The 15,000-nt window shown below is 36.9% G+C and overlaps 2 protein-coding genes across 2 annotated transcripts in view; one reads left to right on the forward strand and one right to left on the reverse strand.

Moving 5' to 3' along the window:
- Positions 1–15,000, forward strand: part of LOC136845605 (dynein intermediate chain 2, ciliary-like) — a 187,653-nt gene that overhangs the window by 104,644 nt on the left and 68,009 nt on the right. The gene's annotated exons all lie outside the window — the stretch shown is intronic.
- LOC136845887 (uncharacterized) lies at positions 904–12,860 on the reverse strand. The gene is made up of 4 exons (XM_067116325.1): positions 12,729–12,860; positions 9,760–9,873; positions 8,878–9,046; positions 904–1,373 (listed from the first exon to the last, which is right to left on the reverse strand). The coding sequence occupies exons 1-4, from the start codon at positions 12,733–12,735 to the stop codon at positions 1,289–1,291; spliced, it is 375 nt and encodes a 124-aa protein (XP_066972426.1). The 5' UTR covers positions 12,736–12,860; the 3' UTR covers positions 904–1,288.

Raw genomic sequence — 15,000 nt, forward strand, 5'->3', positions numbered from 1 at the left:
AAGAACTGTAGAGTACGGGTGGATTGTACCATACATTTGCATTGTATCGATTCATGGTCAAAGTGCAACCATTTATCATTGAGAGTTATTTTCACAAACGTCAACAGGTTTTTGAGGATTCTAATTTGGCCCTTGCAAGAAATATTTTTGCCATTTTGATGTAATCAAATAATTATTTATTGCACATTTAATGTAAACGCAAGGTAATATCTATTCTGTTCCCGGTTGAATGACTTACTCCTATTTCCTTCACATCTGATAAATTTTGTGCCCCAAAAAAGGCCATTTGCAGCTGTTAAGTCAATTCAATTTATATAAGAGTGATCAGGCAAAAATTTAATACCTTGTCTTTCATTAAGAATGTAAATATAATTGGAGTAAGGTCAGGTCAGTGCATGGGTAGCAATTGAAAATACTTTAGAGGGGTCAGCGCCCTTCTCTGCCCTCTTCTGAGGAGTCCAAAAATTCAGTTGACATTGAAGCTCCTTTAGTAGTATTTAGTAAGTTTTATTTAAGGAAGCTAAAAGTTGATTAGTTCATTTGTGTGTGTGTGTGTGTGTGTGTGTGTGTGTGTGTGTGTGTGTGTGTGTGTGAGAGAGAGAGAGAGAGAGAGAGAGAGAGAGAGAGAGAGAGAGAGAGAATAATTGCCATATTAAGATGTGTATGAGTAAAATGTACCTACAATATGGATACTTCGTACTGAAGGTAGTTGCTGCCATTGGCCTAGGGATCAAAAATTAAAAGTTTATATTCAGATATCCTCAAAGTCTTTGGACATAGAAAACGGAATGGGATACTCACCCTGCGGTGCTCCTAAGGGAAATGGTTATATTGACAAACGACACTACAAGTCCTAATTTAAATTCAGTTCAACACATACAAAAGGTATAGAAGTCTCACACATTCAAAATGCTGTATTTATTTGGATGTTTCTTCGTATAAAAGTAAAATGACCACTTATATAAAAAGAGTATATCATAAACATACTCAAATATTACACATACACAGCATTATATTCATGCATACAAACAAACGCCTAAAACCTTGATTCCAGCTCACTCACGCGAAATTTGGGAATGTACATAATGATGAAACTTCTTTATCAGACCTCAAAAGCACTTCAGTTGTAAAGATAAAAAATTGCATAAGTTATTGAAACACCGCATATATTCTCCACATAGATGACCGTTGTTACTGCGACGTCAGTTCACCACGCTAGACATTATCAGACTGTCTTCTACTTCCCTCTATTATCTAATCTTCTCAGAGTGAGACGATCAGGCGATCATCACTTCTCAGGCTCGAAGGGAACCCCGGGTTTGACGATGGTCCCTCCATTCTTCTCCCAGTCCAGGAACGATCCGTTGTACAACCTGGAAGAAGAAACGTAAGGAAACGGTCAGGGTCTTTATCATTATTATTCAGAAGATGAACCCTAAATGAATCATACGGAACAAGCCTACCACAGGGGGCCACTAACTCGAAATTCAAGCTTCCAAACAGTACGATGGTGGTATTTTGAAAGAAGTAACGTAATAGTCCAGTGGAAATCCATTAAACCTTGTTTTGTCTGATAACAGATGTTTTATTGTTGATTATAGTGCTAGGGGTCTCCCTGGACATATTTAAGCCGGGTGACATTCTGACACCCTTGGGCAAAATTTTTTATAGCCAAAATTCAAAATGGCCGACACCGCCATAAGGAAAATCTTAAATTTGTGATATCTAAGCTTCTAATTGTCATAGAAGCCTGATTTTTTGGCTAAATATATGTTTTTGAGGTAGTAGAAGACATCTAGATACTCAAATTAGACATATTTTATCTCTTTATATACATCTGAGAACATTGATACATTTTGAGGCCCTTAAATCACAGTATAATATGTCATTGGGAAATTTAACTTCAATTTTCTGGTAAAGAGGAACATTTTGTTTGTAAAATGAGGTCATTAATTAAAACTACAAAATAAAAAATAAAAAAAAGAAAAAAAATACAGACAGCAAAACTGCAGCATTATACATTGATAATTAACATCAGGTAACAATAGTGTGCGACAGCAACATCAAATATATTTAGTTTATGTGTAATGCATTATGAAGTATTTTATTATAGGCACCAAGTCCTGTTCTATCAAGCACATAAGATGCAGTATTTATGCTGAACAATTTCAGTACTTTGAGCAGAAACATAATAATCAATCTATGAAATTTAATAAGGTATAATCTGAAAGTTGTAACAAAGTTGTTGAACCCGCACATATGCACGCAATTATATTATACACTCATAGCAAATTGCATTAACAAAAATCAATTCATCTATGCCAAATCATATTTCTAAATCCTCTAAACTTTAGGCACAAAAGCAAACAAGCAATCAATTGTCATCTTCTGGTTCACTTAGTTCATTATCTTCCTGGCTTACTGGCTTACTGAAGTCATTCTGACTGTCTGAGGGTTTCTGCAGTCACCAGATAGATAGCAGTCACAAAATTCTGAGCAAGAGACTTGGGCTGTTCTACAGCTACAGCGGGCTGTGGAACAAGAATCACATCCGCATTTGATCATTTTAGGACATAATTAGGTGCAACAGACACATTTGATGGCAGAGGATCGGCTCCAGTATATTGGCTGTAGGACTCTTCATCCAGCCATACTTTAGGGGACTGAGTGCAGGTGGATCTGGTTGTAGTGCGCTTCTCCATATGGCAGCTTGAAAATGAGCTCTAAATACATGTTGCTTGAAAGCTTCACTCGTAGGGGTAGAACTCTCAATTCAGGAGCAGAGTTTAGCCTATGGTTGGCCATCTTACCTAACCAGACCTGGTAACGCAGAGCTGTCATATCAGTTTCATTCTGGTGGCCATAGCATGATGCAATGAAGGCAACAGACTGGAGTATAACAGAGGCCTCATTCTCTGTTGTAATGCCAATTGTGTTAAGGTGTTTCTTTCCAGATTTGAGAACATTGAACACAGTTCCTTTCCCTATGCCCCACAATGCTGACACAGTATCACAGCCAGACAATACATGTGCTGGCAAGATATCTTCAATGATGTCCTCATGCTCCTTAACAGTTGCTTTGATATCAGCACATTTTCTTCCTAAACTTGTCCCCATCATGACTAGATTGCATGTAAGCTGTCTCTGCTTGTAAAAATGCAGTAGTAACACAAAAACATCTGTGTCATCAGCCACCACCCGAATATTGCTGTGCCCTGTTTCAGCCAGATGGACTACCTGCTGTGCAATGATTACATCAGCCTCTTCATGCGTCGTGCGAAGATCTTGCCGCTCCTGAACTTGTCCATCACTGACCTGCATGGGTGTCGGCAGTGAGCCTGTTACAACTCATGGATTGAGACTTCATCAATTGTACTCTCAGACATTTCTGCCTTTTTCAGGCGCCTGATCTTGTGCTCCTCTTGTGAAGTGGTCTGACTATCTGGTTGTGGTTGTGTGACAAGGAGAGCCAAGGCATGGGTTGATTTAATCCCATTTGGAGAGGATATATTAGCATCAAAATTGTCAGCCACTACCTGAATCAATCCAGTATTTTCACATGCAATCCCAAGTTTTTCTATGTCCTTTGAAGCTGCATGAGCGGCTGAACTCTTAAACCGAAGTACCTCATCGTAGGAACATGTGATTCCTAGATTATGCAGGAGTTCAATATTCATTTTCTCACGAATGACCACACCGAGAGCAATTTGTAGTAAAGTTGGCTTATTGGTGATTGCACATGTAACCATGTTTCCTGCCATTGCAGCTTGAAGGTTTCCATCGAGCTTTGAAGATAATCTTGACAACAATCTCAGCATAGTTGGGCTGCTGCTGGAAAGTGCATCTTCTAAAGTTATTCTAGTATCATATCTTTCCTGGTCACGCTTTATTTCCTTGGTTTCTCTAATGATCACTTTGGCTAATCTTTCTATGGCTTGGTCAATTACATCTTCACTCTTGCCAACTAATTTCTTATGTATTGACACTTTACTTCTGAAAACAAGGATGCTTGCCACACCAATGCCTGAGAGAACAAGGAGATCTGGTTCCAGTTCATTGGATAAGTTCTCAATCAGAAGCCTGCGTGACATCTGTGTACCACCATAGGAGTAATACAATTCCTCCAAGTTCGATGGCATTCCATATTTTAGTCTTGTCAATGATCATACTGTCTATGACCTCCGCAAAAGCTCTATCCACATCACAATTAGCTTCAATCTGCGCATTGTCCAAGTGACGTAGAGATTTGAAAGTCTGCAGGCAGTCTCGGTGATATTTGGCATCTGCTGCATGCAAATCGCTAACTGTAGCCTGGATACGGAGCCTCACTTGGTCTCCCCATTGATCATTCCGTTGATCACATGTGTCAAGAATAACTTCCTTGAATGTCCTTTGTAATTTTCCTCGGTCTGCAGTTCTACAGTAACTATATGGACGCCATCGTTCTGGATGTTTTGGATCCCGCTCTTCACATGTTTTACCGCAAATGAAACAATGCTTTTGGAAAATGAAAACATTATCTTCTGATCGACGACTCCGCTTTTTCGGTGGGGTTTGGACGCTGAACATTTTGAAATTTGCCTCTGGATGAGTGTCTTAGATGTGTAGGTTGACACACAATTCTTGTGACACCAGTACCTAGTGTCTGAATCTTCAGACAGCTGAGCATGCAAGCTGTCACCTCTACTAATACTAGCTGTTCGTAACCGTGCTGCCGAAGTAAAACTACCTTTCCACTGCCACTACAGTTAACATATTCTTTCAAATAGCAATCCTGGTCAGCCATTTTGTTCATCTGAAATAAGACAGACAAGGAACTTAATGTATGCCACCACCATCAAACTATCAACAATTATTATGTAATTTGTAACTACTATGAAAAACATGCAAACAGTTCGATTAAGAATTTGGGCCAATTTTCGGCCTCTATCATCAAAATATGTACAATGACTTAATGAATCATAATCATGACCTGTCTTGGTGTCTCATAATTCTCCTAAAACATACATTTAGCTACAAAAATCACGTTTCCAGGTCAGTTAGAAGCTTAGATATCACAAATTTAAGATTTTCCTTATGGCGGTGTCGGCCATTTTGAATTTTGGCTATAAAAAATTTTGCCCAAGGGTTTCAGAATGTCACCCAGCTTAAATATGTCCAGGGAGACCCCTAGTACTATAATCAACAATAAAACATCTGTTATCAAGCAAAACACGCTTCTTCAAAAATCTTCAGTTTTCCACTAGACTATAAGGTAAACGGAATTACGGGAAGAAGAGATCACTTATTAAAAAAGAAAAAATTAGCATTAATAAATAATCAGATAAAAATGTAAATTATTAAAATATAAGGAGAATTTTATTAGGGTAGTGATGCATTGCATCTTCGCTTGAACTTTTCAAGTTCCATTTGCACGACATCCTCAGGGAAACTGTTCCACAGTCCAGCGGTGTGAGGAATAAAGGGATAAAGGACCTCTCGAACTGAGAAGTGTCTTTTGTAAAGAGATTTGTATCGTCCTAAGTTGCAAGGCTCACGAGAAGACTCGTTTGGGTGGTCAGGTCTCCTGGAAGCGCTTTGTCTGTGTTTTACTTTAAAGAAGGTCTGTGGTTTAGCTCTGTTCGTTTTCGTGGTTTTATTTATTAATCGTTGTTTATGTTGTGTATGTATGTATGCATGTATGTATATTTATATATATGATAGAAATGATAGAAGTAATCAACACACTATCACGTGTTGGTTACGTCCTTGCTTATCACTTGAAAGACCTGGGCTCGATCCGTTGTGGGTTAGAAATTTGTATGTGTATATATGTGTATATATATATATATATATATATATATATATATATATATATATATATATATATATATATATATATATATATATATATATATATATATATATATATAATCATGTATTTAGGTGGAATATTTAACTCTTCATGTACGTATTTTTAAGTTGCTAAGAAGACATTGAACATAAATACTTCGTGTATGAAAACAGATTAATTCAATATTAAAAAATATAGATATATAAATTCAGCTATAAAAATAAGACAGATTCAGAGAGCATAAGCCGTGGAATAAATTAGCCTTGTGGAAGTCAAGAATGCCTCCTTCTCAAGTTGGAAAACAAAACCTTGAAATAAGATTCGTGTGTGTGCGCGCGCGTTTTTTTTTTTTTTTTTTTTTGGGGTTATTTTTTCTGTACTCAAGAATTTCCAGAAGACTGTGATACCTACATTCCCTGAGTCCTCACAAGATGAAGACACAACTGCGTACATGTTTTGAAATCGTCTCATATGATTTCGTGTGCTTTATAACCTGTTTCATAAATATAGTGTATTTTCAAATCGACATCGAAGCCAAACAATTTGAACCGCGCCTGCAGTTGAGAGAGAATGACTGCGTTTGGTATCTTAGGTACGTCAGTACGTCAGAGGCTCGGACAACTTTTTCTACATGTTGCCCTACACCGTATGAGCGCGATCTCTCTCTCTCTCTCTCTCTCTCTCTCTCTCTCTCTCTCTCTCTCTCTCTCGGAGCTCGAAGCTCGAAGCTGGCAGAAACATGCTTACGACGCACTGATACCTTCTTGCAAAAGTAAATTAATCGAGAAGCCTTGAAAATACCCGTATAAGCTTTAGAAATACCCATTTGAGATATGAATACAAGCACACATAATTATAATATAATATAATCTGGGCATTGAAAACAAGCACATACAAATGTAAGCAGTTTATGAACAAACTTTCCGCTTTTCTATGACGCGTTTTAGTAGCAGAAGTCTTTGCCAGACGAGCCACGGTGACTTTAGGTAACCTTGGTACTGGTATTGGCTGGTGACCTTTACAAAGGAGTCCCTTTCTCAGGTAGTTTTTTTTTTATATCTCTCGGAGTACCTTGAGCGAGCTTTAAGGTCCTACATTTTTTTCTACGTATATCCTGTTTAAGGAGTTGTTCCATCATCCCTCTTACCTTATTTTTTTTTCTACTCCTCCCCCCTTAAACTCAGAAGAGGATTCTCTCCCCACGGGACGCCACCCTACCCAATCTCAGGAGAGGATGTCTTTGACTTTGACATCAGTTTTGTTGCACCGATGTTTTTAAAGTTTTCAAGGACATCAACTCCCTTAAAGGAGTCTTCTTCCAAGACAGGTCCCAAAAGTTAAGTTTCGTGATGGTGAGTTATATTTGTTTGTTTGCAATACATAACAAGTTACTTCACCCCCCCTCTCTCTCTCTCTCTCTCTCTCTCTCTCTCTCTCTCTCTCTCTCTCTCTCTCTCTCTCTCCTCTTATTGATCTTGTTCTTTCGCAATATAGTGGAAACCAAAGGTTGAAAGCCTTGGTTTCTTGTGGTGATTTATTAAGAGTACTCGTTGTTTTAACAGGGACAGAACTTACATCCAGTTCGTTTTCAATTTATCCATGTCTGTGCACCACACACACACACACACACACACACACACACACACACACACACATATATATATATATATATATATATATATATATATATATATATATATATATATATATATATATATATATATAAACATATATATAAATAAATATAAATAAATATATAAATATATTCTTCTAAAAAACATAACAGACGCCTTACACGTCTCGAACTGTCGGCCTAAACCGCTCACGTCTCGCTGCTACGGGAAAGTGAGCTGGGGTCTAAGCGATGTCAGGCAGGGCAGCCGATCGAGGCTACGGCCTACCCCAATGCCAAATCAAAGCCCTCCAAAAGAAGGCATCGTGTTTACCCCATATGAAAAATGGGAAAAAGCACGTTAAACGAAAGAAGAATATATATATATATATATATATATATATATATATATATATATATAGAGAGAGAGAGAGAGAGAGAGAGAGAGAGAGAGAGAGAGAGAGAGAGAGAGATGACCCCAATGCCAACTTAGGAAGATATAATAAGCCAAAGAAGGAGACCTGGTGGTAGATCTGTGTAGTGCACAGCACACATTTGCTAGGTCCTTAGATCATTTCCGCGCTCCTGCCTACCAGTCCACCCAGTTTTCAATTTTTTAAAATGTCTGCTCGGATCAAGAATGAATATCGTGGGGCTATCAGTCTCACAAAAAATGTTGGAAAGCCAGAGGCTATATGGCTTAAATATGCCTCAAATAATAATTTATGGAGTATGTTCCTCAACTCTGCAGGAACTATGTAATAATAATAATAATAATAATAATAATAATAATAATATGTTCATGTAAAGGGGAGTTTTGGATGTTTCTAGTTTGTGCTTTTGGTGTATCCTATCTTTTCCATAACGGTCATTGGTTTAATTGTATGATACATACTTGGATGTATTATACAATTGGTTTAATTATATGATACATACTTGGATGTATAATACAATTGGTTTAATTGTATGATACATACTTGGATGTATAATACAATTGGTTTAATTGTATGATACATACTTGGATGTATAATACAATTGGTTTAATTGTATGATACATACTTGGATGTATAATACAATTGGTTTAATTGTATGATACATACTTGGATGTACAATACAATTGGTTTAATTATATGATACACACTTGGATGTATAATACAATTGGTTTAATTGTATGATACATACTTGTATGTATCATACAATTGGTTTAAATGTATGATACATACTAGTATGTATCATACAATTGGTTTAATTGTATGATACATACTTGCACGTGTCATACAACTGGTTTAATGGTATGATACAGACTGGTATGTATCATACGGTTTGTTTAATTGTATGATACATACAACTAAACCAGCCTTGTGTAAACACCAGCTAATATCCCAGAACCTAACCTCAGTCACGAGTGACCTGGTGAAGTAATTTTTTTTACCTGTGTTTGGTGAATCCCTTCTTCTGGAGGACCTCGTTCGCGATCCCGACCCTCCTGCCGGATCTGCAGGAGATGACCAGGCTGGAGTCCTCGGCGCTGGGCTTCGGGAATCCGTACTTCTCCTTGAATGCGTCCTCGGTCAGCTCCATGGCTTCCTCCAGCTCTTGTACTGCAAGGGGAGTTATGTATCATTTCATATATATATATATATATATATATATATATATATATATATATATATATATATATATATATATATAGATATATATATATATATATATATATATATATATATATATATATATATATATATATATATATAACAGGCTGTTCTTGAGTGATATAGTTTTTCCTGCATTGAATGTGGAACTACGTTCTTTACTGTATTGTCTTTGTGGTAAAGTGCTACAGTTTATAGTTATGGATTTGGGAATGTTAGTAAATTGTTTCCTTGATTTTAATACAGTTAATCTATCTATCTATCTATCTGTATATATATATATATATATATATATATATATATATATATATATATATATATATATATATATATATCATTGTAACATCCTCTGGACCATAGTTTTAAATGAAAGAGTTTTAATTAATCACAGAAATAAATTTGCTTTTTTTTTATATTGAGCAGCCATGAGAGGCACCTGTTGGCTTAGGCATGACGTAAACAACTTGAAATAAAACCGGTTATTTTAGAAAGTGAAATGATGTGACCTTATTAGCCAAACTTTATAGGCCTATAGTAGCCAAAAAAAAATAGATATAGACCTTCTAAATAGGATTTTGGCGTTTTGATGAAGACGATAAGAAATGCCAACGAAAGAAAAAGTGGCAATTATCATAGGCCTACGAGACTAGAAAGTTATTCACCCGGCAGGACGTGTGACCCTGGAAGCTGCCCTTGTTCTTTGAACTCATCCCGAAGGCGAACGTCGACCACTGTGAATTCGGCCAGTTTCGACGATAGGCTTTCGAAGTCGATGGCTGAAATGAAAACAAAAAAAGAATGAGGAAAGGAGTCAATAAGCTGGTTTTATTAACCTGTTTCGTAGGGGAGAAAGGTAATCTATAGGGTCTGGATATTTCAGCCTTGAGAAGAAATTAGCTAAACTTAGCTGTTGGCGCTTACCTGGTCTTAACCTTGCACTTAAAGGTATTCATGTAGTATTCCTGTGGTAGGTGTTGTATCAGTAGAATATTATGTGTGTGTATGTATGTATATATACATACATATATATATACACACACTGTATATATATATATAAATATATATATATATATATATATATATATATATATATATATATATATATATATATATATATATATATAGATAGTGTTTAACTGTATGAAGGTAAGCGTTTAACAAATCTGTGATAATGTGAATCTTAACATTGTAGTTATGTAATGACCTGATATAATAAGTTAATTTCGTATCATTTGCATTGATTACACTTTGATAATTCAGGCATGAGTCTATTCGCCCGGAAAATAAAGTTAAACCGTTTGCCACCGTTTTCCTCTATGTTGTGTATTTGATTTCAAGGAAAACCATGTCAAAAAAATGTAATAATCACATACAGAAACAGGAGCAAAATACTTTGTTTAGTGAAGTTGAACTTCACGTATTTTGGAAATCTGTAAGATAAACAAGTTGATCTCAAAATGGAACGAGTAAAAAATACGCCGAAGTTTCTTCGGCTCAGTCGAGTTTTCTGTACAGCAGCTACAGCGTATAATCAAGGCCACCGAAAATACATCTATCTTTCGGTGGTCTCGGTATAATGCTGTATGAGCCGCGGCCCATGAAGCCTTAACCACGGCCCGGTGGTGGCCTATCCTATATCGTTGCCAGAAGCACGATTATGGCTAACTTTAACATTAAATAAGATATAAACTAAAGATGCTTGAGGGCTGCAGTTTGGTATGTTTGATGATTGGAGGGTGGATGATCAGCATACCAACTTGCAGCCCTCTAGCCTCAGTAGTTTTAAGATCTGAGGGCGGACAGAAAAAGTGCGGACAGAAAAAGGTGCGGACGGACAGACAAAGCCGGCACAATAGTATTCTTTTAAAAAAACTAAAACGCACGGGATACTTTAAGTAACTAAAAACAAAAAACAAAAAAAACAGAGCTATATCCTTGTTAAACAAGCTCAGTTCATTCCCTGCAGTAGGGCTCAAGCACAAACCATTTTGGGATGCGTCTCACAAGCAAGTCATGCCCTCGGGAAGTCGCTCAATTACAGCTGAACACCCAACTCATGATAGGGGATCGCACACAGTTGTGAATTCCTGCGCAACCTCTTTTTAGTATTCTAGATGTGTGTCAAGGTGTACGTTTTAATTGGTTGCTTTTGTCTCGCTTTTGTCTCGAAATTAATTAGCCAGCATTCTAAGTATGTGAAGTGTGTTTATTTTGATTTGTGTGTTTGTTTATGTTACGTACATCTTATGTATGTATGTGTATATACTGTATATATATATATATATATATATATATATATATATATATATATATATATATATATATATATATATATATATATATATATATATACAGTATATGTATATATATATATATAAATAGAGAGAGAGAGAGAGAGAGAGTTCTTTGCAAAAGCCAAACAGCAAACTACTGGCGATGTTTCGCCAGTAGTAGTAGTAAACGGGACTTTCCTTTGAAACGGCTCCCTTGCTCGTTGTATTTCTCCGTATTATAAAAAACTTAAGATATTACGAGAGGAAATCGGATGGGTTAGACTTAACCAAAAAACCACATTCACCCAAAGGAGTAATATTACTTATTCCCCAATCATTGCGAGAGAACCCTTTCTAGCTAACTTTCGAAAAATAACAGTCAGTATAATAGTTTAATATTTAGCACTCTTAAAACACACACACACACACACACACGCAAAGAAGAATTACCAGTTGGGTCTTCGCCTCCGTGAGCACCAAGGTCAAGTAAAAGATTCTTTGTTTAAGTAGAGACGTAAAGCTAAATTAGTCGGTTTAACTTAAGGAAAACAGGATATTGAGTTTCTTATTGCTCTTTTTACTGTCAAACACAGCAGCCAAAATGATTGTCTTTCGTTCTGTACAGTGAGTGACACACCCATCTGGTTTCAGTAGAGGAGAACCTGTTGAGTCTACACTAAACATTGCAGATTTCATAGTATCCCAGGTTACACCAGGAAAGTTTTTTTTTTAATATTCAAATTGAATTAATTTCAACGGTAGCACAAACTCACAAAACCTCCGTGCCTTTTTAAAGTCTCTCTCTCTCTCTTTCTCTCTCTCTCTCTCTCTCTCTCTCTCTCTCTCTCTCTCTCTCTCTCCATATGTATACACACACACACACACACACACACACATTATATATATATATATATATATATATATATATATATATATATATATATATATATATATATATATATATATATATAGTATTGAAACTGATGAGAAGTTTATTTCAGAACTCACCTTTAAACGAACAGATTCAAGTTTCACATACTGCTTCAACTCAACATCGTCTACGCGCGGTAGTTCCTCAACGCTAGTCTTATAATTATGCACAAGGACAATGAATATAATAATTCTCGCATATTTTTTCAGTCTGCACAATTTCCATCGTTAAAGCGACAAGCCACTTCTAGTAAGAGACTGATAGTTTTGCTGCTTTAAAGCGCCTAAGATAAGTAATCAAAGAACGTTGAGACTATAAATAGCGATAACGTAAGCAACTCTGCGTACACCAGTCACTAAAATCAAACTTATTTCCTCTCCTCTAACTACAGTCTGAAAGAAGTAAACTGTATGAAAAGTTAACTTACCAGACATTGTAAAACTGTTGTGTTGAACTGGTTTGTAGAGACCGAGCCAAGCAGGACGAACAGACACTTTTGCTTGTGAAGTCTCACTCAAAGCAGTGTTATTCAGAGGTTCACTAACCCGTACGTTTAGGGATGGACCCTAGAAGCTGTCAGGTACCAACGTATTAATTTACGCCTGATATTTAATGAATCCTGTGTTCTAGATTGTCTTTTTAATAATATTATGACAATGTTAAGTCATATTTCTTTATGGTAGTTAAAGGAATTATGTAAAAATGATTGACATCCACTAAAAAGTGTAAAAACTAAAAAATATAGAAACTGGCAACTTTCAGGTATTGCCAGAAGGTAGATGATTTCTGTCGAGTTAGCATTACTCATCAACTGTGCGCTATATAATTTGTATGCGTACCCAAGCATGGCATAAACTGGGTATTATCTGTGCTACGTGACGATCTACTGCCTGAGAGAGAGAGAGAGAGAGAGAGAGAGAGAGAGAGAGAGAGTGTGTTTGCGGTACTGGTAATCAAATATAAGCTGTTTTGGTTTTTATGACCTAAATGCAATTCTTTGTATGAAATCTGTTTTATGCTGATTAGTGTCAAGAAAAGAAGCATACTCAAGAAAGCAATCAGCAATCTCTCTCTCTCTCTCTCTCTCTCTCTCTCTCTCTCTCTCTCTCTCTCTGCGTTGTCGGGGAGGACTCTACATAGTCTAGTGATTCACACACCTGTTGGATGAGTCTCTCTCTCTCTCTCTCTCTCTCTCTCTCTCTCTGAGTGTGGTCTCTCTAGTGTTTGAGTGTGGTTCATCTCTCTAGAGTGATCTCTCTCTCGAAACCATCTCTCTCTCTCTCTCTCTCTACCTCTCTCTCTCTCTCTCTCTCTCTCTCTCTCTCTCTCTCTCTCTCTCTCTCTCTCTCAGGGGTATAACCCCCGGTAGACGTTCTAAATCAATGTGAAATAAACTGGGGGGAAAAACTTACTCTGTAAATAAGCCTCGTACATTTTTCTAATATTTATGTTTTCCTACACACAGGGTTTTCTTAGCCTTGGCCTTTTTATTTTAATTTTTGCTTTTTCTTTCTTCCTTTTTTTTGCGGGAGATCTCCCGTACCCTTGAAGACTCTTGAGGATTTCCTGCAATGTAGCCGATCAAGCAACATTTTGATCAATTGCACTGCAAGGAAGAGTAGAAGGAAGTCTGGTGAACTTCTCCCTCCGATTTCTCTTTTTCATTTAAAAGTTTAACAGCAGCACCAGTATGCAGTAAATGTGCCTCGCTGTCGAATTTCTCAAGTTCCTGGGGTCCTTATTCCTCACGCCGTTGGACTGTGGAACAGCCTCCCTGATGATGTCGTGCAATTCGAACTCCAGAAGTTCAAGCGAAGACACAGTGCATTTCTACCCCGATACAATTCTCCTTGTATTTTAATCATTTACTTACATTTTTTCTGTTTATTTATTAATTCGTTTTTATATATTTTTTAATAAGTGACCTCCTTTTACTTTCTGTTACTTCTTTCTAATGAACACCATATTCTTTGGAAGCTTGAATTTCAAGACAATGTCCCCCCTTGGTGGGCCTGTTCCATATGACTAGGGCTCATCTCCTGAATAATAATAATAACGAATTGGAGTAAAGGAAGTCACGAACTCGATGGTCAACCGTCTAGGCCAGTCTTTCGTATCATTCACTATCGGAATGTAGAATTCTCTGCCTACCTCCGTGTTCCCTGGGCCGTTTTGAAGAGGTGTTTGTCATCAGTTTGGAAAAGAAGGCTTACACACATTATTTTTGTACCAACACTTTAGAAAAGACTAACAAATCATTATATTTGCACTGACAGAATTTGATTTCTTGCCCGTCTCGGTATTTTCACTGTGATATAAAAGGAGAGAGTGGTCCCTTATATTCTGGCGAAGGTTATAGGGAGGCATTTCGGGAAAAGTCGAAAATTACAAGAATAAATAACAAGTTTGATTCTTATTCTTCTTCTTCTTCTTCTTCTTCTTCTTCTTCTTCTTTGGTTACTTTCGGAGGTTCTCGGTCGGTCGATAAGATAAGAATACAATAATTCATCCAAGGGGAAGAGGCGCATGATGAAAAAAAAAGCTGTACAATATCTTTGTTCAAAGGAGTCGTGACAAAGGTGATCAGACCATTTCCGATTTACTTCCAAAGAAAACTTGATTACTGACAAACAAACATTAACCCCCGTAAGGGGTTAGAGCCGCCAGTGCATCTCGTGCGTTGCACTGTAGGCATTACT

The sequence above is a fragment of the Macrobrachium rosenbergii genome, chromosome 14 (genome assembly GCF_040412425.1).
Source record: "Macrobrachium rosenbergii isolate ZJJX-2024 chromosome 14, ASM4041242v1, whole genome shotgun sequence".
Taxonomy (NCBI): Eukaryota; Metazoa; Arthropoda; class Malacostraca; order Decapoda; family Palaemonidae; genus Macrobrachium; species Macrobrachium rosenbergii.

Coding starts and splice junctions, on each gene's coding strand:
- LOC136845887 (XM_067116325.1), bottom strand. Junction 9,047..9,759: donor AGGGTCACACGTCCTGCCGG/GTGAATAACTTT, acceptor CTCCCCTTGCAG/TACAAGAGCTGGAGGAAGCC. Junction 1,374..8,877: donor AAGGGATTCACCAAACACAG/GTAAAAAAAATT, acceptor TTCTTCTTCCAG/GTTGTACAACGGATCGTTCC.